This window comes from Herpailurus yagouaroundi, unplaced genomic scaffold (genome assembly GCF_014898765.1).
Source record: "Herpailurus yagouaroundi ecotype Mexico unplaced genomic scaffold, PumYag 29, whole genome shotgun sequence".
Classification (NCBI taxonomy): Eukaryota; Metazoa; Chordata; class Mammalia; order Carnivora; family Felidae; genus Herpailurus; species Herpailurus yagouaroundi.
Window position 1 is genome coordinate 121,606,877 of NW_024412377.1, and position 23,046 is coordinate 121,629,922.

Sequence of the window (23,046 nt, forward strand, 5' to 3'; positions counted from 1 at the left end):
ACACATTTGTATTTCTGAAGTGCTACATGAGCTACTAGGAGCATCGAGTTTATATACTACCACTTGATCTTGTACAAAGAAATTTCAGACCAGTTTAATGTCATATAACAGGCACTAAATAAACATCTGCTCATCAAGGACCAGTATGTTAAATGATTAAGTCAGCATTAGACCTAGGATTAAAAGTCAAGCCCCAAAGAGCCCAGCCTCAAATGTGAATCCCTCAGCCCTGACACAAAGCAGAACAAGGACACAGAGGTACTGGATTCAGAACAATTATGTTCACATAAAGCCCCAAGACCTTCCAAGACAGCAGGTCAGCACAGGAAAAATCCCTCAAGGAAAACAATGGTGATTTGCTTGGTTAAACAAAGAAACCCATTTTAAGAGGGACTGATCAAGTGTAAGAGCAAAAAAGAAAGGGTATTTCCATAGACTTCAAATATAAATGTCTCTCTCTCTCTCTCTCTCTCTCTCTCTCTCTCTCTCACACACACACACACACACACACACACACACACACACACACACACACAGTCAAGGGCAATTCACAAGAGTATGAAGTGCATGGAATCCACAAACATGGATTCAAACCCTGGATGTGCCTATTACCAGCTCTATGATGGCATAAATTACTCAACCTTTCTGACAGTTGATGTCACTATGAGGGGAACAAGTACCTGACAGGGCTGCTGTGGGAATTAAAAATGAAGGGAAGGGGCGCCTGGGTGGCTCAGTTGGCTGAGCATCCGACTTCAGCTCAGGTCATGATCTCACGGCTCGTGGGTTTGAGCCCCGCGTCAGGCTCTGTGCTGACAGCTCAGAGCCTGGAGCCTGCTTCAGATTCTGTGTCTCCCTCTCTCTCTGCCCCTCCCCCACTCGTGCCATGTCTCTGTCTCTCAAAAATAAACATTAAAAATTTTTTTTTTAAATGAAGGAAAAACAACATTTGAAGAGCAGAGCACAGGGTTGCCCTTGGATGCTGGTTCTTTCCTTCCCACAAGCACAGGCTGAGCACAGGTTAGAGACAAGGGGATCAACAAAAGGAGCATCTTAGCTAAAGAATTAAGGAATTTTTGCCGCATTAACTTATCAAATACAGGCATCCCGTGTTTTTCTAAAGTTCGAGTTATGCCACTTCAACAACCTATCGACATCCGTCCTTACTTTCACTAACCCAAAGAAATCCAGAGAGTTTTTTTGCTTCTCCATGGAAAGCGAAAATAGCACTCAGTGTTTGTTTTGCAGTGAGCTGTGCGCACGGAGCACTAGAGTGGCCACAGCTTTGAACTGTGTCTGTGAGCTTCTGCACCTCATCTTGGTTTATTTTGTGCACCAATTAACAAGATGTGTCCTGAAGTATCAGAAAAGCGTTAAGAGAGGTTATTTTGGGGGCCTTGGGGATGCACTAGAGTTTTCCCACCTAAGTTAATAGTAACTGCTTCTTCATTTTATCCTATTTTAGCTTAGGAAAGGTTTCACAGGAACACTCCACTGTGGGTAGTGCAGTAAACCTGTCACCTCCTCCTAATGATCAGGCTACTAAAAATACATTGGAGTCCTTAAAGGTTTTCCTCAGATGCTTAGAAAAGTCTAACATACCTACCAAATTAAAATTTCTTTTTATCTGCTGCAGACAAAAGGAAAGAAAAAAACCCTGGACTAGAGCATGCTGTATTTTATCTGAACAGTAACTCAAGGTGGTGTGCAGGGCTTCCTGCAAAATTTACTAAGCTCAAGAGGTACCTCTTAAATGCACTGAGGCTAAGAGTGGTATCCTGAAATCCTTCTTGTCCACTGAGTGGGGGAGGAGGCCAGTACCAGGTAGAACGGAATCAGAATGCTAACAGGACAGCCACGATAAGTGGGCTTTACAGGATGCACGGGCCTGAAGTGCCTGGCTTCCTGAGAAGGTGTCCAGAACGAACTGCATTGCAGGAGCCAGTGTGAGCATGCACCACCACTCTCGGGCCTCAGCCCAGAACAGTTGCTCAGGCAGCAACTACAGAGCAGGTCACAATAGAACTTAAGGACCAGAGGGTCCAGATGGTGCAGAGCTAGAACTCAGGCAGAGAATGCTGAGCTTCCTCAAGCTCAACACCACTGCATTACTATTATGCTCAACACAGAGCTGACGAACGGTCTGAGGGAGGGCAAGTGATCCTGGCTTGGGCCTCAAGACTTATTAGCTTTTGCTTCTACAATGTCCTACCATCTTAGAGGAGAGCTTCTCAGCCTTTAACGTGCACTCAAAGACAGAGTGATCTTGTTAAAAAGCTGAGTGTGATTCAGTAGGCCTGGGAGTCTGCATTTTGAACACGTTTCCAGGTGATACCGACGTTGCTGGTCCAGGCTCCATACTCTATGAGGCAAGGATGGGGATTTCCACGAGAAACCCTAAAAGTAAACAACACGGTGTCTTTCTAACTTCCAGCCCAGCACCTAGAATATCCAGGACCTCAGTACATACTGCAAGAAAGGATTCCTTGAAAGGACTTCAACTGTTGCACAAAACAAAGACATGCTAGGATAAAAGTCAGAAATGGGCTGCGTCCTTGTTCGCCCAGGAACAACGCATATGAACCTCAGGAAGGTAAATTAACACCTTAGCCTTAAAGAACTCTTTTGAAAACCAGAAGGATGACCAGTCATCTTTAAGGCCCCTTCTAGCTTTAAAAAATTCCAGCTCTGAAATTCCACCCCAACTCTTTTTTCTGTGCCTTTAAAAAATTATTTTAATGGCCAGGGTATACACTGTCTATCCCTACAGGGAGGCACACCTCTGTCATTCTCAGATCACAGTTTCCAAAACTCCAATGGAGAGAACACAGACTCTGTTAGTCTCAGCAAATAACCATAGCAACTAATACCCCCAAATAAAATGATGTCTTCACAATGATGTGCTGGCTCAATTAGATTAAGAGGGTGACGTGTACCATCTCAAAATTTATGGTCGTAAACTTAGAGCAAAAGCCAGACTTTCTTGGAAGAGGTTTTTAAGGAAAAAAAGGTGGGGGGGTGGTGGTGGTGAGGGGTGTCTTGCCAATAAAATGAAAGAAGGACAGGGAGCCAGAAAACCGGAGATGAGAACTGGACCAGAGCTGCCCTGCCTGTCCAGGTCCACAGAGACGAGGCCCAGGCACCCACGTGGGAATCTAGAACTTGGACAGATCTGAGTGCCACCACTTCCACCAGGTTATTCAGAGCGGCACTGTGTCCTCTTTCTGTGCCTTTCTTCACGCATATAACAAAAGGAGAATAAATACTGCCACCTCGGAAAAGAGTGATCTACCAAAGGGGCTGGGAGGCTTTTTAATGAAAAAGGGGAGACCTGCAAAATGGTTAATCCGGGTTGATAATGGATTTCCAAGCCCAATTCCCCACAGGTCATCCGGGATTCAGATGCTCCTGTTCCAAGGTCTTGAGATTAGAACTGGAATCGTGAAGGGAAAACCCAGGTCTGCCCCTTCCAGCGTCTGCAATCACAGTTGCTCTGAACACATTCATGCAGCAAGAGTCTCACTTGAAAAGCAGGAAAAGGGAAGCCAAGGCCCGTCACTTCCCTATAACCCCTGATCGTTTTCTAGCAAAGGACAAAAAGAGAAAAAGCAAACCAAAAACCCAGCCCAAAGAATCAGGGCTTGACTTGCATTCAAATGTAAACAACAACTTCTGTTACTAAGAAAGCCCCACAGCAGAACCTGGAGAAGATGACCAAGTTCAGATCCACCTCTGGCTGCTCTCATCAACAGCTGAGATGAATTTGAGGGTAGTCAAGGCAAGACAAGGCACTGGGAGTAAAGAGAGGCCTTCCACCAGCCAAGTAAGCCTCAGATAAAGGGTAAGTGCTAGAATAATGAGTCAACTCAAAATCCCACCTCAGCCATCTAGAAGGCCTCTGTACTCTTTTCCACCTGCCTGGAATGGAGGTGAGCGGGGGAGGAAAGCTGCCTCCAGGGATTTCTGTGAGTAAAGAGATGATGCTCAGAAGTGCTCAGCAGCAGGCCTGCAGCCAGCACTCAAAAAACAATAGATATTAATAGTAGACAGTATTACCCAAGAAGGTACTAACCAAAATGTCAGGCTGACTTATTTCTGTGTAAAAATCAGACGGCAGTCACTTGGCCTCCTACCACCTATGTTTACGCCCCCCTCATCCTGCTGACCTCCGAGCATTATGATGATCTAAATGGAACCCAGCTAATGACCAGGCACAGCTCACTCTTGCCCACTAATACCACAGGGAGCAGTGCAGCAGTTCCCCAGCACCGAAGATCCATTTGAAAAGGAAAATTTGCCTGTCTCCCTGCAGATTAAATTAACATTTCTGGAAGAAAAAAAAAGAAAACAAAAGCACACAGCGTTTCTGAACAGAGCCACACCTAGTAACATCCCCCAAAATTAGTTTCACTTTCTTTTATCCTGCGTTCAGTGAGCCACATTCCTGCTGCACCTGGCCGCGGCTGTGCTCCCGGGACCAGGCAGGGAGGTCCAGGTGGGCAACAATTGCCCGCCACACAGGTTCCCAAGAAAAGTCCAGGTTCCCCGCCATGCTGCCTCCCTACCTAACACTGTCTCCTCCCCAGTTCTGCCCAGTCAGATAAGAAATTGTGCTTCAGGGGCACTTGGGTGGCTCAGTACGTTGAGTAACCAACTTCAGCTCAGGTCATGAGCTCGGGGTTGACAACTCTAAGTCCCGTATCAGGCTCGCTGCTGTCTGCACGGAGCCCACTTTGGATCCTCTGCACCCCTCTCTCTGCCCCACCCACACCTCGCACGGGTGCACAAGTTCGCTCTCTCTCACTGTCGCTCTCAAAAATAAACATTAAAAATTACTAAAAAAAAAAAAGAAAAAAGAAAAAAGAAATCATGCTTCAGGTAGTTCTCAGAGAACCCTCTTAACTCCATACCATCACAGGACTTGACAGACCAAGATTAGTGTTTCTCCAATACACTCAGCATCACCTGTTGTAGACTTGCCTCGGGAGCACACCCCAGCCACCTCAAATTTGGGGGGCCGGGGTCCAGGAATCTAGGCTCGCAGGTGGTTTTTTCACATGCTGAAGTTAGAGAACGGCTATCATCTAAACCCTCGGAACATCTAGCATGAGGCACCAATAATGGAACCTCTCCTGATTACAAAGGTTGAGCTGCAAGGAGCAAGCCCCAACTTCTAGTTCCTGACAACAGGCTTACAAATGTTCCCAAAGCAGGCAATTATGGCCTGTATAGGAAGAAATCTAAGTGACAGTAGAGGTGGGAGGAGGTAACACCAGAGTTCAATTAAAAAAAAAATCACAAATTCTGAACCCTTAGCCTCTTTCCAAAAAAGTTCTCAATCATGTCTCTTATTCCACAAGCACCTAGGAAGGCAGCTCTGTTTAAGGCCTGATTTGTACACCCCTTGCTTATGGCACCGGAGCTGATGAACAGCCCTGGTGATGACTGCCTAGAAACCCATCCGGAAACCATGCTTCCCAAAGAAGTGACAGCTGCCTTCAGCGCCTGGCAAGCCAAGCACTCTTGGCCCACAGGCCTGGAATGGGGCTGCCAATACAGGACCTGCCCAGTTCATCTCCTCTAAGCCTGCTAACAGTCAACCTGGCACAGACCCAAGTGAATCCATGATACAAGGCTCACAGGCAGCTGACAGGACTACCACTTCATGGACACGCAACCCATGTGGTCACACAGGAGCCCACACTCAGAAGGGCCACTTAGCTTAAGGCTATCCTACCACCATCTTGACATTAGTTAAAAATGTATCTTTGTACTTATATTTTGTAACTGAAGTCTGGTGGGATAAGCAGAGCTGAGATCTCCAACATGGTGGCAGGCATGTCCACCGGGGTCCCCTGCAGCCCCATATGAGCACATGGTGTTTGCGATGGCCCATGAGCACAGAACTCTTGTGGACCCAAAATGTCTGCAAGCTGAGCGAGACTGAAGCCAAGTACCAGCTGAGCATGTTCTGTCTGTAACTGAGTAAGCGGGAACACTGACAGCCCTGAAAGGCCACGTTTTCCTTCCAGACCAAAACCTGCCAAATGCAAAAATAAGGCAATTGAAGAAACATGAATGACTGAGGGGCCCTGTCTTTCTTACTCATGTTATTTCCCTGGTTAAGTCAGCCACCTAACCCTGACCATAAAGACACAGCACAGGGAAGGATGGAGCAAACCCACAGTCCCTTGCCCTTGTGGTCCTTCTTTACTCATCAGTGAGACAAAGGTAGAAAGTGTTCAAAGAATGTGTATTAAGTCTGGGTGGGGGGGTGGGGGGGGGGGACAGCTGAACTAGGGCATTTTTCACAGAAATACAACAAGCTATCTTAAAATGTGTATGGAACCACAGAAGATTCCAAAGAGCCAAAGTAATCTTGAGTTAGAAAAAAAGCTGGTGGCATCGGGCTCTAATTTCAAACTATAATACAAAGCTATTATAATTAAAACAGTATGGTATTGGTATTAAAACAGATGCACAGATCAATGGAACAGAAGAGAGAGCCCAGAAATAAACCCACACGTAGATGGTAGATCCATTTATGCCAAAGCAATGAAAACTATACAAAGGGGGAAAAAGGTTTCAATAAATGGTGTTGGGAAAACTGAACTGCCACATTGAGAATGAAACCATACCACTACCTTACACAACACACAAAAATTAACTCAAAACAGATTAAATAAGACCTGAAACCATGCAACTCCTACAAGGAAATCTCCTTCACATCAATCTTGGTAAGGATTCTCTGGTTCTGACACCAAAAGCAAAGGCAACGAAAGTAAAAATAAAAAAGTGGGACTACATCAAATTAAGAAGTTTCCGTACAACAAAGGAAACCATCAACAAAATGAAAAGGCAACCCACTGAACGGGACACAATATTTGCAAATCATATATGAGGCTAATACCCAAAATATATAAAGTACTCATGTAACAGCAGAAAAAAATCCAATTAAAATGGGGCAGAGGATTTGAAAAGACATTTTTCCAAAGATATACAGAAGGTCAACAGGTACATGAAAAGGTGCTCAACATCACCAATCACCAGGAAAATGCAAATTAAAACAAGTGTTGGCAAGGATGTGGAAAAAAAGAGAACGCTTGCACACTGTCAGTGGGAATGTAAACATGTGCAACCACAATGTAAGACACTATGAAGTTCCTCAAAAAATTAAAAATACAACTACCATAGGATCCAGCAAGTCCACTTCTAAATATTCACCTGAAGGAAAATAACCCCCTAATTTGAAAAGATAAATATATTCCCAGGTCCACTGCTGCACTGTTTACAACAGCCAACACATGAAAACAACCTAAGTGTCTATCCATGGATGAATGAAGAAAATGAGGTGTGTATATACATGGTGGAGTATTATTCAGCCATGAAAAAAAATGAAATCCTGCCATTTGTGACAACATGGATGGACTGTGAGGGCATTATGCTAATGGAAATAATCAAAGAAAGACAAACAACATATCATCTCACTTATACACAGAATCTTAAACAAAACAAAAAAAGGTGGGTGGGGGGACGCCTAGGTGGCTCAGTCAGTTAAGCATCCAACCTCGGCTCAGGTCATGATCTCGTGGTCCGTGAGTTCGAGCCCCGCGTTGGGCTCTGTGCTGACAGCTCAGAGCCTGGAGCCTGCTTCAGATTCTGTGTCTCCCTCTCTCTCTGCCTCTCCCCCACTCACACTCGATCTCTCTCCTCTCTCTCAAAAATAAATAAACGTTAAAAAAAAAATGAAAAAAGAAGGTCACAGTAAAAAGGAGATTGGTGATTGTTAGAGTCAGGGGTAGGAGTGGGCAAAATAGATGAAGGTAGTCAAAAGGTACAAATTTCCCATTATAAAATAAGTCACGGGATGTAATGTAACGGTAACTACGTGTAATAATACCGTATTCTAGGGGCGCCTGGGTGGCTTGGCCACTTGAATGTCTGACTGGATCTTGGCTCAAATCACAATCTCATGGATCGTGGGATCAAGCTCCGCATTGGGCTCTGCACAGAGCCTGCTTGGGATTCTCTCTCCCTCTCTCTCTCTGCCCCTCCCCTGCTCACTCGCTCTAAGTAAAAATAAACATTAAAAAACAAGTTTAAAAACATACTGTATTCCATACTTCAAAGTTGCTAAGAGAATACATTTTATAAGTTCTTAACACAAAGAAAAAAATTGTAACTATGTATGGGGACAGATGTTAATTAGATTTATTGTGGTGATCATTTCACAATACATACAAATATCAAACCATGGTGTACACCTGAAACCAATGTTGTAAGTCAATCATACCTCAAAAAAAAAAAAAAAAACTATCTGCAAAAAGACATCGACACACAAAGTTGAGTTATCTTGAACAGTGTCTCCAATGTTCTAGTAAAAACAAAATTAATGTGCATCTGAGCTACATAATATGGATGGCATGATTTCAGTGATTCCACATGCACATCAGTTTATCTTATTCTTACATTAAAAATTGGCACTACACAATACAGTTAAAATTCAGTAAATTTTTTATTTTTGCTGTTTTTTTTTTTACTTCTAACTAATCTCTACACCCAAAGTGGAGCTGGAACCCCAAGATCAAGAGTCATACACCAACTGAGCCAGCCAACTGAGCCAGCCAGGTGCCCCGAATTTTTATTTTTTTAAAAAAGCAAACGAAAACACCACAAATCAACAAAGAGACCATAAAATTAAGGCTTTATGTTGTTAATATCTTTAACAGTTCTTATTTGTGTTTTACGAATAAGGGCCCACAGGATAAGTAGCTAGTCCTGGACATAGGAACACCTGGGATTCCTTTTCTACCCCCATCTGCTTTCTCACTTCCTCCACTGGTACCCTGAGGAAGACCTCCATTCGTGCTGTATCACCAAGCCCATGCCAGCACCACCTGTGGTCTGGACTCCTAACTGGACTCCAGATGACCTGTAACTCAGCTGGCCCAAGACGGCCTTTCCAAAAAGCAGATTGTGATCTTGTCACTGCCCCCCCCACACCCTCCCAGACTGCAACTCTTCCTTTTCATTTCAAAATCCACCCAAGGCCTACAAAACGTGTCTTATCTGCACACCCTGCTAGCCTCGCCTGCCCTCAGTGCTCTAGCCCCACTGGCCCACTCAGATCCTCTGATGTGAGAGGACCATGCTAGCCACAAAGCCTGGTACAATGTGTTCCTTCCTCCCAGGAGGGAATCCTGTACCCGCGAGCCCTGATCAGAGACCACAGTGTTCCCCCAAGCCTCTCCACCTTTCAGATTCCACTTGAGGGGTCACTTCCTCCAGGAAGTGGCCTTCTCTCATCCTCCACCCACTCCCAGTGGTAAACTCTCACTGCTCTCTAGAATTTCCCTTCCCATCCCTTCACATGATAGCTAATTTCCTTTAATTCTGGTAACTGCTTAATGTGTACTACCTGATGAGATTATGAACACAGGCAGGCAACAGCCAGTGTCTGTTTTATACAGAAAAGGGCACTGATTGCAGTTCTGGCATGTAATATGCCCCAAGTAATGTTTTCAAATCAGTCAATGAATACTAATAGGCAGGTGACTCTTTTAAGAGTTCAGTCAGGAGAATGACAAACCCTACAGTCCCCTTTTTACAGAGAGGCCTACATCAGGTTCACTGCTGTCAGCACAGAGCCCGCTTCGCACCCTGTTCCCCTCTCTCTGCCGCTCCCTCACTTACACTCTGTCTCAAAAATAAATAAAAACATTAAAAAAAAAATCATTTTGCCTACAGGCAAATGACAAGCAAAGAATTTGCATTTGTATATCTAGACAGCGTATCTAGAATTTTAAATACATAATCTGATGACAAAGTGTGCCAATTAGCATCATGTAAATGCAGCAATCACCCCTTTCTAATGCCCTAGGTATCACTAGAGGGAAAAAAACCCACACACAAAAACCTATCTTTTGGGGGAGAGATTTCTCACTTTGGCATTTGGAATTCACCTGAATCACATCAGTCCAGACTCAACAGAATCAGAAATTCCAGGAATCAAATGTGGAAATTAGCTCTGGAAATCAAATTCCCAGATTGGAAATCACAGGAGGTTTAAAAACCACTGTTAGAGGAAGACAGTGTTGAGTAATTTAAGTACCAGGGAAGTGGAAGAAGCACTGACACCAAACCTGAGAAAGCAGAGAAACAAGAAAGGAAAGGAAAACTACGTCCCATAGACCTGGAAAGTCCCTGGCAACAGGCCTGCAAGAAGGCAGCAGGAAACTGTTCCCAGAGAAAAGAAGGACCGTGGAAAAACCCTAGACCATTGTTGGCTTGGGTCATTAATTATTGTGGCCAGTTTATTCTCATGGCCACTTCCTCCTCTCTCAAGGTGCTCCAGGGGCTGTCAGGAAGAAACCCTGATGTCTCTCGCTCGCTGCAGGAAGGACAGGGTGGACGCGACCGGCGAAAACATGACAAGGGCCACCTCCCACCGCCTCACAGCTTTGTTTAGGCACCTAAAGAAAGAACCCTGTACCTTCGAGCCCTCGCCAGACACTGGAATCCAAAGCCACAGCTGGCCCGCCCTCCCCACAACCAGGTCTGCGGTCTGCTGTCAACCCAAATGCCAGGAGGAGTGAAAAAACCCACCCGTGGGAAGCCTCCCAGCACTGTTCCACCAACTTCAGCATCCCCTCCTGTGGTGGGCTGAAACATGTCCCCCTTTCTTATCTGCCTGGACCTCAGAATGTGAGCTTATTCGAAAATGGGGTCTTTGCAGATGTAATTACTTAAGATTTTGTCATACTGGAATAAAATGGGGCCTAAATCCAAAGACTGGTGTCCTTCTGAGAGGAGGAGGAGAGAACAAAGACACACAGGGAAGGAGGAGGAGGCAGAGACTAGAGTCATCAGCTACAAGCCAAGGAACACCAAGGGCTGCCAGGGCCACCAAAACTACCAAGAGGCAGAGAAAGCTCCTTCCCTAGCAGAGGTGTTATTTTAAGCCACCCAGTTTGTGGCAATTTGTGATGGCAGCCACAGGTGGCTAATATACCTCCTTTCATAGGAAGCCTGAGTCGTTAAGTCACACTGCTACCAAAATCTAAAGCGTTCTGCAACCACACAAAAAGGAATACTTGCTGTTGAGATACTGGACATGGCCTGGCCCTAGCCTCTTTGAGAGCTGCTCTCCACATCCAGGCCATCCAGCTTCTTTCCCAGATCAGCGCCCTCAAAGACCTGCCTCCACCCTGTCGGACCCTGTCGGACCCTGCCAGCACCTGGCTTGCTCCAAGGAACCCTTCCTAGTGCGGCTTCCCACATGCTGCCCCCCTCGCCCCTGCACCAGTCCAAGCTGGCCCCACTGTGCTCGGAGTTACCTGGCTCTCCCCCTCCAGGCACTTTCCACACGTGCTCAATATAGGCAGAGACCAGGTCAGTCCCATACCCCATCACAGCCCAGGGACGACCACAGCTCAGCACGAGGAGCAGCTCAAACAATGCCACTGAGTGCATGAGCGTATGTAGGGTTAATGGCATTCACAGACAACCCGCATTCTTCCTTACTTGGCCCAGATAGTAACGGTCTTCTGTGGGACTTCTCACAGCTTTAATTATACTCATGTTAAAGCATGTCCCACACCATACAGATCACTCATCGATTCCATTATTCGTTTTAAAAAAACAAAACAAAACTCTATGTTGACTACCCATGTGCCTGATATACTTATCAGTGAGAAGACAAAGGTAAGCAAAAGGCAGACCAAGTATCTTCACAGCATTGCAAACGGTGAAGGGCATCAGTCGTTAATAACCTCACATCGAAGCTGAAAAACAATAGGACACTCTTGTTCACAAGCCTGGCTCTTCTGCTAAATTGTTCCCTACTCTGGGTTCCTAGGACCTACAACAGAACCTGCCACGTAATAGGCTATCAATAGCCTATGGGGGGGAGGGGGGCAGGGAATGGAAGAAGGGAGGGAGGGCAGGTGAAGAGGTAGATAGGTAAGTAGGTAGGTAGGCAAGGTATATGTACATAAAAATCAGTCAATAATAGGATAGGTGGACACATGGATGGATGAACAGACAGAAATATGTATGGATACATTGCCTGGTACCTCACAGGGAGTCAATGGTGACGGACAGATAGAAGGATGAAAGACGATGTAGGGAGCAGAGCACCTGGGATGAGACGTGCACAAAATACAACTTCAAAGTGCAAAAGCTGCCTCCTCTTAAGTGGTACCTCTAGAACAATCACATTTTATCACAAACCAACTAGCTGCCTCCCAGCTCCTGAAACAGTAGCTCAAAATCAATCTGGCATCCACCTCTCCTGTAAACATTTAGTAGAAAATCAGCCTCACCCACACAAATACGCTGTCTCGTTTCCCACCTTTCCCTTACTTGATGTAGTGGGGGTTTGAAAAGCGTGCTTTGCTGGTTCTTCTCTACCACAGAGAATATTTACTGCTCTAAAATGTTGCCTCTTGCCAAAATGCACGCCACAGAACGCTACCTAGTTGTGTCATTTTTAATTATTATTTTTGTGCTGCTTCTTTTAGCACCTAAGAGACTTTTCTCTGAGGTAATCAGAGCTGACTCTCAAATTTTCATTGTCATTGATGACGCAGTGGGGGAAGAGGGAGAGGGAAGCGGGAGGAAGGGAGGGAGGGTTATATCACAAGCTTGAGAGAGGAAAAAAGAAAAGACCTGGGGGTCGTTCTAGCAGCATACTTAAAGCACCCTGTAATATCTACATAGAACACTGCATGGAACAGTTGCATGGAAGACTCATCCTCGCAATGACAGACAATGTCCCCTTGTACCTCATTTTGGGGTCTGGTTTGTGTCATGGCAGATTCCCTGCATCTCCAGGGTTTCCTTATTGTCACATCATGAATGAAGTAATTCAGACCCTAAGAGACCTTTCTTGTCTTTGATTTCCTCTGATCTGATGAAGGCAAGAACAACTTTGAGTCTCTGGGAACTCGATCCTTGGTGCTCCCATTTCAGGCCCAACAGTGCTGTGTATCTATTCTGGCAAGGGGGTGAATGAATGAACCTTTTCACCTCTCCACTGAGTGCCTTCTATGAGGTGGGGACCATGGGAGGCAATGCAAATACCACAATGAACTAACCTGACAAGAGTCCTTGCACTCACCAGCATGCAACCTGCTGCAGACAGACACTCAAAGACACACACACAGTCATCATCTCAAATTCCATGGCAAGAACATAAAAGTGCACATGATTACTAGAAAGGAATGCTGTGACAAGGACGAATGCAGCACACCCCCACCGCCATCCTTGTGAAGCGGCCAGCCACATGCACGGCCGAAGGGTAAAGTGGCTTATCAGCCACAGAGAAAGAAAACACTTGTGACATAGGCATTAAGGAGTCCCCTAATGCTGTGCAGATGGCTTCACAGGTGTATACAGATGTCAGAATTTGTCAATGTGTACAATTTAACATACGCAGTTTTTGTATGACAATTAAGCAGTTTAAAAAAAAAAAAAAAAGAATTTCCCCTAAACATGCTACCTACCGTCATGATCTCCAAGATGAGGAAGGGTCCTGTAGCTACAAACTTAACAAAAATGACCCAGCTACACCCAACATGCCACCCAACCATATTGCTATCCTTGATCTGCTCACAGCTTCACTCATTCAACAAGGAATTATGTAACACATACTATGGGCCAGGTACTATCCATTTATGTTCTCCATTATATTGCAAACAAAACCACGCATGACCCAGCCGTCCAAGAACTCGTAACTTCCTACAAATGTGCACACAAGTAGAAAAGACAAGTACTGTCCACACAGTGAGAGAAACTGGAGGCATTCTCACAACATGAACTTAATGCTAAGTCTTAAGGATTTTCAACACTGCCATAAACAGCAATTTATCGAAATCTCCCAGTATGCCAGGCCCCAAGTGCTTTAAAGAGATCATTTCGTTCTCCCAAAATCTCTTCGAGGTAAGTACTATTGTTTAAATCCCTTTTACAAATGGGAGAATTGTCAGTAAGTGACAAAACCAACATGTGAACCCAGGAACCTGACTCTAGATTCCCACAATTTTAAAATCTAAGCTCCACTACCATAAAGGATAATTTGCCCATCAACTGCCCGAGAAAGCTACTGTGTAGTCAGAAGGATTCTTCCAGTCCAAACTTTGCTGAGCAGACTCTCTGACCCTCCCCAGGAGTACTTCCACCACCTCTAGAGCTCGAACAAGGCAAGTCTGACAAGTGAAGGAGGTCACAGGTTTCAGAGCAGCAAGCCTCTACAAAAGGGACACTGACTCTGACATCTCTCTGTGGCAAGGAAAGGGCTCAGGGTCATGAGACTTCAATGGCACAAGGAAAGACAACAGCTCAGTTCTCTGCCTGCAAGCAAACTGTGCCCGGGCCTTCTGGCTGGTAAACTTTTCTGTTCTGTTGGTCTTGTAAGGCCCAAGTAAGACATACACTTCCAGGGCAAGATCACTACTGTAATGATGACCGAGTCCAGAGGAACAGTGAGTCCTCCTTTGAAACTCTGTACCTTTCCCCATGCGGGTCACTCAACCAGGTCACATAAAAATCCAATCCAACTATTGGCAGTTGACAGGAGTCAAAATGCATCACCATTCAAGAATGCATGTAACAAATAGGTAAAACCCCCTGTGGTTCTGAGGCACAGGCATATTTATTAATAGCATGAGTCCCATTATTAATAACACCTAGGGAAAAATAAAATAGATCTCCTCTGAGACAGCCTCCATAAAGAAACCCAACTCTGAATTTTGTGAGATCCAAGGATGGTTTTCCAAAATCTAGATCCTGCCACCCTGGCTTTGTTTCCCAAGCAAGCCTTTTACCCTGGCCAGAAGATTTATTTATAAAGAGGACTCTGACAATGCCCCTACTGAGGGATGGTCCCATGTCCCCAGAGGACAATGGGCTCTCCTTAAGAATACCAACTAATATCTGTGAACATTCCACAACTCCTCCAAGGCTAAATAATTCCCATCTGAGTACTGCCTCTTGCAAACTACCTGTGGCTGCTCAGAGCCCCTACCTGGTAAACCATCCCCTAATGCTTCACCCTACTTACCTCACATACAAGGCCCTTTACTCGTTATCATTTCTCTGCACAGCATTACCTGCCTCTTCACAGAAAACCAATAGAAACCTCTAGCACTTATCATTACTTTGTCAAGCTCCAGAGGAAGAACAAGCGGCAAATCCAAACTACTGCTACAGTACAGTTTAACCTCTATCTTTCTGGCCAAAGAGAACCATCTTTCAAGGTTGAGGAGGGGGTGTGTGCCTATGTACAACAAACCCTACAAATACAGAAACCCTATGAATGATCCGCCATGACTCAGGCAAATCTCCTCCTATTTCTGGACCTCAGTCAGATGAAGAACGGAGAAGGACTTGCCGCTGCTGCAGAGAGGTCTGGGAATCAGGTACACATGGTGGTGACAGAGGCCAGGACTGGAGAGATCAGTAACACAGAGAGACAGATCATTTGGTCTGGGAGGTTAAAGATTGCCAGAAATCTCGTCAAGATCCACAGGGCACAGAGGATGAGCTAGGAAGGGACTCTCAGAAGGAGCAAAGGAAGCCTGGAGAGCATCCAGTCAATGAAGGAAAAAGAGGACTCTCAAGAAAGGAGAGGAATGCTAAGAAGAATCTGGTTTAATTAACTAGGTTGTCCCAGGGACCTCTGAGACATCAAGTATAATAAAGAACTAGGGGGCAAGAGCCAGACTTCCAGGCTTTTGGTGCATAAAGCAACAGAGGCAGTAAATACAGAATATTCTTCGAAGAAGCTTAGCTATAAAGAGGCATCTGCACATGATGGCACATAATAGGATAAGTACAAAGTGAAATTTTTTGGGGATTGCTTCCCCCTACCCCCGTTGTTTTAAAGATAATAAAGACTTCAGCAAGTTTGCAGACAAAGAGGAAAACATCCTACTGATAGAGTAGTCTAAAGATGCCCAGTGCTGACGGCGGGGGCGGGGGGGCAGACTCTGGAAAAAGCATCCAAAGGCAGGAGGGCTATGCCTAAGAGGAAGAACATTAAGAGGGCCAGTGGGTGGGCCTTGGGGGAGGAGGGGGACTGCTTGCTCTACTGAGTAACTGACTGTATTAGTTACAGGGACAGTTCCTTTTTCTCTCCACCCACATAGTACAGGATATTCAAAAACCACAGGGTAGGTAATATTTGACTATGGACACACACCTTCCCAAGCATCCTTCATCTTTGTGGAAGACAAGCCAATGCACACGTGAGTGCTTTGGGAGGAGAGAGACAAAAAGTGCAACTGCCACTACTCCATCTGTTCTCAAGTCCTGTGGTTTTCATTATTGGTTTTGGCTGTGTGTGTGTGTGTGTGTGTGTGTGTGTGTGTGTGTGTTTAGTATGGTAGCCTGTGTCACTCAACGGTGAGGAATACTAGAGCGATGACAAAGCCCAACCTACCTCACCATGAAAACCTACTTGAATTGCTTTAGTTAAGGTGAAAATTACCCTATCTTCTCAATGGTTTGAATCTTTAAAAACTTATTTTCTAAAACTGCAGACCTCTATTCCCATCCGTTTGCCCCCTTTTAAGCTGTAGTTTGTGGCTCAGAAAACATGATGATAAAACCTTTTTTTTTTTTTTCCAGGTCAAGTTGGAGGTTGGGATGGAACTGTCATGGAACTGATAAACACCACGGCAGAGATAGTCAGAGATCAACTAGATCACTACCTCCAGTTTATAAAGAATTTAGGGCAAAGGCCTGGAAACAAAACAGGAACTCAAGACAAACTGCATGACCCATGAATCAGAAGTCCTTTGGTTCATTCCTATAAGCCATGCCTGGACTACCAATGCTGAGGGAGCAGGTCCCTCTTCTAAAGAGTTTTGAGTCTTGTATCCTGCTCTAGAAAAACTAAACGCAAGGAAATCAGGCAAAGAACCTTAGGTTAGGACTCAGATGTTCAAATCTAAAGTAATTTTCTGCCCAAAAGAATTTATTGTAGGCAGGCTTGTTACACCTGGGCAGCATGTACACCCTCTAAAGAAAGATTTACACACAATTGCTCTCTACCAAAAACGTTACATCAAATGAGAAGCATTTGTCTTTTACTGGTGAGCCAAGGCCTGAGAGCTGCCTATAGTGAAGGTGTGATCACAGACAATACAGAAAAATACAGAGAGGGTAAAGACGGGAAGCATAATTGGGAAAACCACAAGGCCACCCATGATATTTACTTCCAACAAGCTTTAACTTTGTTCAAGCTGAACAAACTTTGTTCAAAGCTGTTTAACTTTGTTCTGACGTCTCAAATTTACAAGACCCCATGGAGAGAGATCGCCACTGTTACCATCAGAATGCTGACCAACAGCTCAAGGAGTAGCTGATTCACAGTCGAGGTAAAATCAAATCTAGTGTCTAGAAGAACTTACAGTTTAAGTATGGTGGCTGAAGTCAATGTTTCACAGCATAAATAATCCCAGGCCTCACTTCAAGCAGAAATCCCTTCTCCAACTGAAGTTCAATATTTTTCTCTCCCAAGTCACTCCCCTTCACCAATTAAAGCTGTCCCACCTCCAGACACTGACATTCAGTTGGGCTGAACAACTTTACCAGAAGCCCCTCCCAGGTGCAGGCCCTACCATAGGTCAGAATAAACCCAGCCCAGCCCCACCCTCCTGGGGCTTACACAGTCCTGTTCCTTCTGCTCTGAATCAAATGGTTGCTGAACTCGCACACCACCCAATTCTCAGTGCTGAGCATTTGTCCTTGCTGTTCCCTCCACCAACCATGTTCAGCTTGCCCATCTCCACTTGTCCAGATGGGCCAAACTTTCCAATGCCACCTCCTCCATGAAGTCTTCCTCAAGTCCATGCCAGTCTGCCTGCAGCACCTCCCTCTACCCACACAAAGCAGGTGCCACATCCCTCCCTTGGACCTCTTTATGACATTCTGTGCCATGTAACAGCAGTTAAAACATTACCGTCCTTTGCTGTATCCACCGTGACCTGGGTTTGGACAGCCTCCCCAAGGCTGGGTTTCCTTACCTTTAAAACAAGGAAAGGGGTGCCTGGGTGGCTCAGTCAGTTGAGTACCCGACTTCAGCTCAGGTCATGATCTCATGGTTCTTGAGTTCAAGCCCCGCATCTGGCTCTGTGCTGACAGCTGAGAGCCTGGATGGAGCCTGCTTCAAATTCTGTGTCTCCCTCTTTCTCTGCCCCTCCTGTGCTCACGCTGTCTGTCTCTCTCTCAAAAACGTACATTTTTTTTTTTTAAATTTAAAACAAGGAGAGGAGATTAGCAATAATAAGGAGGAAAACAGCCACGTTTTACTGAGGCCTTCCTATCCACCAGAGGAATGCTATGAAACTGAAGAACGCTGTCTCATTTGTTCCTCAAAATCTTATGAAGCAAGCAGGCACTATTATCCCCACTTCACCGATGAGCACAACAAAAGGTCAGAGAGGTCAAGTAATTTGTTCCAGGTCCATAGACAGCAAACAAAAAAGCAGAGATTCTCCCTCTAGCAGTCCCGCATCCGGGCCTCATCTCAGTCACTAGTCCCTACTGCCCCACTTTCTTCAGGGTCCTATCTACCTCACGGGGTTGTTCTGAGATAATATATGCGAAATCCCTAGCATATTGGCTGGCTCTGCGTCTTTCTGTCCCCATGGCAACCTCCTTTAAGGGAGAGCTACTGACATATGTGTATGCTTTAATCATACTAATCAACAGATAATGAAGGAATTAATGAATCAAAAAGAATGAAGGACATCTGTTAAACTACCATAATGAGAGAAGGAAGTGTCTTACGAGTGTTGCTTAACATCCTATACACAGGATCGTGCAGGACAGCATAAAATGTGGCCTCCTCTTCTCCCTCCAGTCTTTCCAACCATGCAGTCTCCAGGCAGGGTACAAAGGGGAAGAGGTGGGGAAGTGAGAACCGAAGTTGCAAATGAGTGAGGAAGACAATGCACATCCCATAGTGGCAAGCCCAGTTATGCAGCCCTCCCTAGGACAAAATCCCCACCCCACCCCACCCCCCAAGGCAATCCCATCCAAATCCTCTTTGTCAGAGCAGAAGAAGGTCAAAGAGACTAATCCTCCAAAGGACCTGACATTCTGGCCCGCCCGTGCCACACCACCAAAGGACAACCTCCTGGAAGCATGAAGATGGGCACTCTCCCCAGTGCCGACGTGTCCTGGCTTCACACATGCACCCAAGCTCCCACCCAAGTGCAGGCACTACCTCAGCCATGTGACTGTGGGCAGATCCCGGGCTCATCCAAGCCTCAGTATTCCCACCTGGAAAATCAGTTAATACCAGAACAACCTTTAAACTGCTAGTGGGAAGAGCAAACAGATAATCCATGGAACCAGTGTCGGGCATGCAAGGAGCACTGGGTATGTGTCAGCTGTAAACGTGGGCAGGTAATGGGGACGCAGAGGGCCCTACATGAACTCCAAGCAGCCAGTGCTCAGTTTTCTACCTGGATGCCTGAGGTGGCCAATTTCACTTGGCACCCAAGCTACAGCTCTTTGACAGCAACATCTCGGAATGCAGTTGGTCTTAGAGGCGGGGGGAAAAGCTTTGTGGGTGGGGTGGGTGTAGGGAGGCAAAAGGGGGGAAATGCAAACAGGGAAACAGAAGAAAAGGATGTCGCCTCACCAGCTGCCAACAGGCCAAGAGCTGTGCTGGTGGCAAGCCCAGACGGGGGAGCTGAGTGAGGGAGGGGCAGCAACAGATCCCTATGCAGACTCAGCACTCAGACGAGGCTATCAAGACAAGAGACGGGAGGCCGACATGGCCAGCCAAAAGATGGAGCCACCAGCAAGGGGACGTCCACCAGGGCTGACACTCGGTTGCTTTAGCTTGTTTTAGTACTCAGACTGAAATGTCCCTGGATGTAAACAGTACAACCAGAAGTCTCTTCCTTTTCTAAAAATACATGTCTGCAGTTGGGCACTGAAAAGGCCACCTAGAGCACAAAACAAAGCCAGCATCCACAGATGGAGGAAAAGCATTTCCTTTATCAACAGCAAAGGGTGAGAAGTTACCCTTCCCTCCAGAGGCCAACTCCAGTCTCCGAAGCAACATGGCACAGAGAAGCTCGTGACTGACACAGACTGGACAAGACTCCCATCTCATCCACTTGCCTAACTTCTCTCAGCCTCAGTTTCCTCGTCTGTAAAGTGGGATTCGTAACAGCATCCACCTGGTAGAGTTCTTAAAGGACTGGAAAAGAGGACTGCAAAGCACCTACCACAGTTGCTGGCACAGAGCAGGCCACAGGACACAGGAGCTCTGTTATTCCTGGGATACCCGAGGCTGCAGCTCCCTCCCGCTTCGCCCTTCTCTCATCTCTGAAATAACCCAGCCAAGGAAGACAAAGACGGATTTTCCATGCTCCTCTGGCAGCTCCCTCAAGAGCTGCAGCTTCTGAAGGACACTGTTGGTGCTTGTTCTGGGCAGCAACGCCAGGGTCAAAACATCAGGAGGCTGCTTGTTAGTGAATGGAGCAGAGAAGCACGAAGCACGGTCACTGTAGGCCTCATGGAAAGGCTTTTCTACATGGCCTGGCCTGGGTCAAGGGTCAGCAGGCATCTCTGTGGAAAGGAGGCTACAATCGTTGAAACGGTCACCTTCAGGAGGTCACAGACAAGAGGCTTTGGAAGGTCCTGAACCCTGCGAAAATGAGTGTGATTTGGATAAACACGCATTTTCTTGGGAGAAAGTCCAAAACATTCATCAGAATTCTCAACAAGGTCTGTGACACTCCCCTCAAAGTGGGGGCGGGGGCCCCGGCAGAAGGGCTTTAAAACCACCCACTCATTAAGAGAAAACAAGAATCTCTGAAAAAGAATAACATAAAACAATCTCTAATTTTTATCTCAAATGTACCAACACCTACCAGGTGCTTTACCATGTGCTGTACTATTTAGTCCCTACAACGGTGGAAGAACGATCATCAATCCCAGATGAGGAAACGAGGCCTAGAGGAGGCCGCCACTTACCAAGGCCCCTTAATCAGCAAATGGCAGAGCCAGGACTCAATCCTGAGAACATCTGTCTGAGACCAGAGCTTAGGATCCGAATCACCACATGAGTGTCACCTTCTCCCAGCCAAGCTTGGGGGAGAAACTGGTTATCTATCATCTTAGAGTTCAACCATCTTTCCACTGTACCCATCTTGCCCCATGTCTTCACACACTGATACTAAGAAATTTTCTAGATATTAGGAAAAATCAAGAAGTTGTAAGGAGTATACAGACAGCGTGGAGTGTGTTCTATCAGTACCAAAGGCCTCCATTTCCTTGCTGGAAAAATGCAGATTATACATTACTGCTCCATGCATGCCTGGCATGTAGCAAACCATTCAGTGAATGGCAGACATCATTTTAATTACTGCAATCTGATGAAACAGCATGTCCTAGCAATCTAAGGTGCCATCTTTATGCTGATGAACTCCACGTTGTTTGCTTCAATGAGCCCATCACCCTGCATCCTGAACTCTACTCAGATGCTGGTGAGAGAAAGGCCTCGATCTGGCTCCCAGGAGCTATCACTCTTCCCCCAGCTGCAAGCTCAGGAAACCAGCAGCAGCAGCCAGCAAGACTTGGGAACAAGCCTGGGTTCCAAAGCCAACTATCCGACGTCATCCAAGGTGCCGAGAGGTCTTGGAAGCCTCCAGGGTGGTTACAGGAGATAGGGAATATTCGTGGCAAGCTTCTCCAGATGCAGGAAAACAAAAACATAACAAAAGAAAAAAAAATAAGTTTAAGAAGTTATCAAGGTGGGAAGGTTTACCTCTGAGCCTCAGAAGACAAGAGATTTCCATACTAGGGTTTTGGAAGACCAGGGTTTGGGAGAACAAAGGTTTGGGTGACTTTTGACTCAAAGCTTCTTTATCCCTACAAGAAATTCATCTAACTGATAGGATTCTTCAAGGAAGGTAATTGTCATGACTTAGTCCCACTCTTCACAGCTAGAATATACCATCTGTCAAGTCTTCACACACAAATGGCACCTGTTACTGTTAACAGTTGTTTTATGTATTAAATTTTACTAAGCGCTTAGCCCTTTCCATATAGTATGTCATCTAACCCTCAAAATGAAATTTTGAAGTGCCACCTTATTTTACAGACGGGAAATTGGCCTTGGAAAGGTTAAAGCAGCCCATTCAAGGTCAGAGGGCTGGTAAGTGACAAAGATTTCTAAATACCATTCGCTTAACTACTATTTGTTTCCAGAAAAAAATACTGGGTTCCACCCATGGGGTACCGAGACACTTTTTTCTACTCATCCTTCCGGAAACATATGAACTAATTTATTTCAATCTATCCTAATCCAAAAGACTTCTTATGTGGAGTACTGAACCCAAGATAAACTCCATTAGCCCATGAAGGTCACATGTAATCAGAAATACACATGACAGAGGCGCCTGTCATAGCAACACATGCCGGTTGGTTAATCATCCGACTTCTGCTCAGGTCATGATCTCACAGTTCATGGGTTTGAGCTCCACATCGGGCTCTGTACTTACAGGTCAGAGCCTGGAGCCTGCTTCAGAGTCTGTCTTCCTCTCTCTCTCTCTGCCCTTCCCCTGCTCACACTCTGTCAATCTTTCTCTCGAAAAATAAATAAACATTAAAAAAAAAAAAAGAAAGAAATACACATGACAAAGGTGAGAATATTAACATTAAGGGAAAGGGGGAAATGACCACAAACCTTCTGTCTTACATACTCACAGGCCCAGAACATTCCACACTCCTGTGTTCAAAACATTTTCAAGGAAAGATGACTTCTCAGAAGACAATAAAGTTCTGAAAATATCAGTGGATTATCTGTAGAACAAGGAAAGGTGACCACAGAAGAATACAGAAGAAATAGCACTTGAAAAAAAAAGCAAACCCCTAACACCCTACAAGTGTTCTCCATTAGATTTCCTAAAATAAGTCATGACTTTGGAACCAACCGGTTAACACAAATCAAAATAATCTGAACCAAATGTTCCCATTTAAAGGCTCTTCCCCCCTGAAGAGTTGTACAGTGTTCTACAA

General features: G+C 45.5%; 1 protein-coding gene across 4 annotated transcripts in view; it reads right to left on the bottom strand.

Moving 5' to 3' along the window:
- The window catches only part of ARHGAP26 (Rho GTPase activating protein 26), a 427,067-nt gene that overhangs the window by 330,978 nt on the left and 73,043 nt on the right, over positions 1-23,046 (bottom strand). For 2 of the 4 annotated variants that reach the window (XM_040453975.1, XM_040453956.1), the window contains exon 1: positions 18,796-18,969. The exons of the other annotated variants lie outside the window; for them this stretch is intronic. In XM_040453975.1, the coding sequence (XP_040309909.1) occupies positions 18,796-18,964 (169 nt within the window). In that variant the 5' untranslated portion in view covers positions 18,965-18,969. Of the gene's footprint in view, positions 1-18,795; positions 18,970-23,046 lie in introns of those variants that run through there. 4 annotated transcript variants of the gene reach the window in all.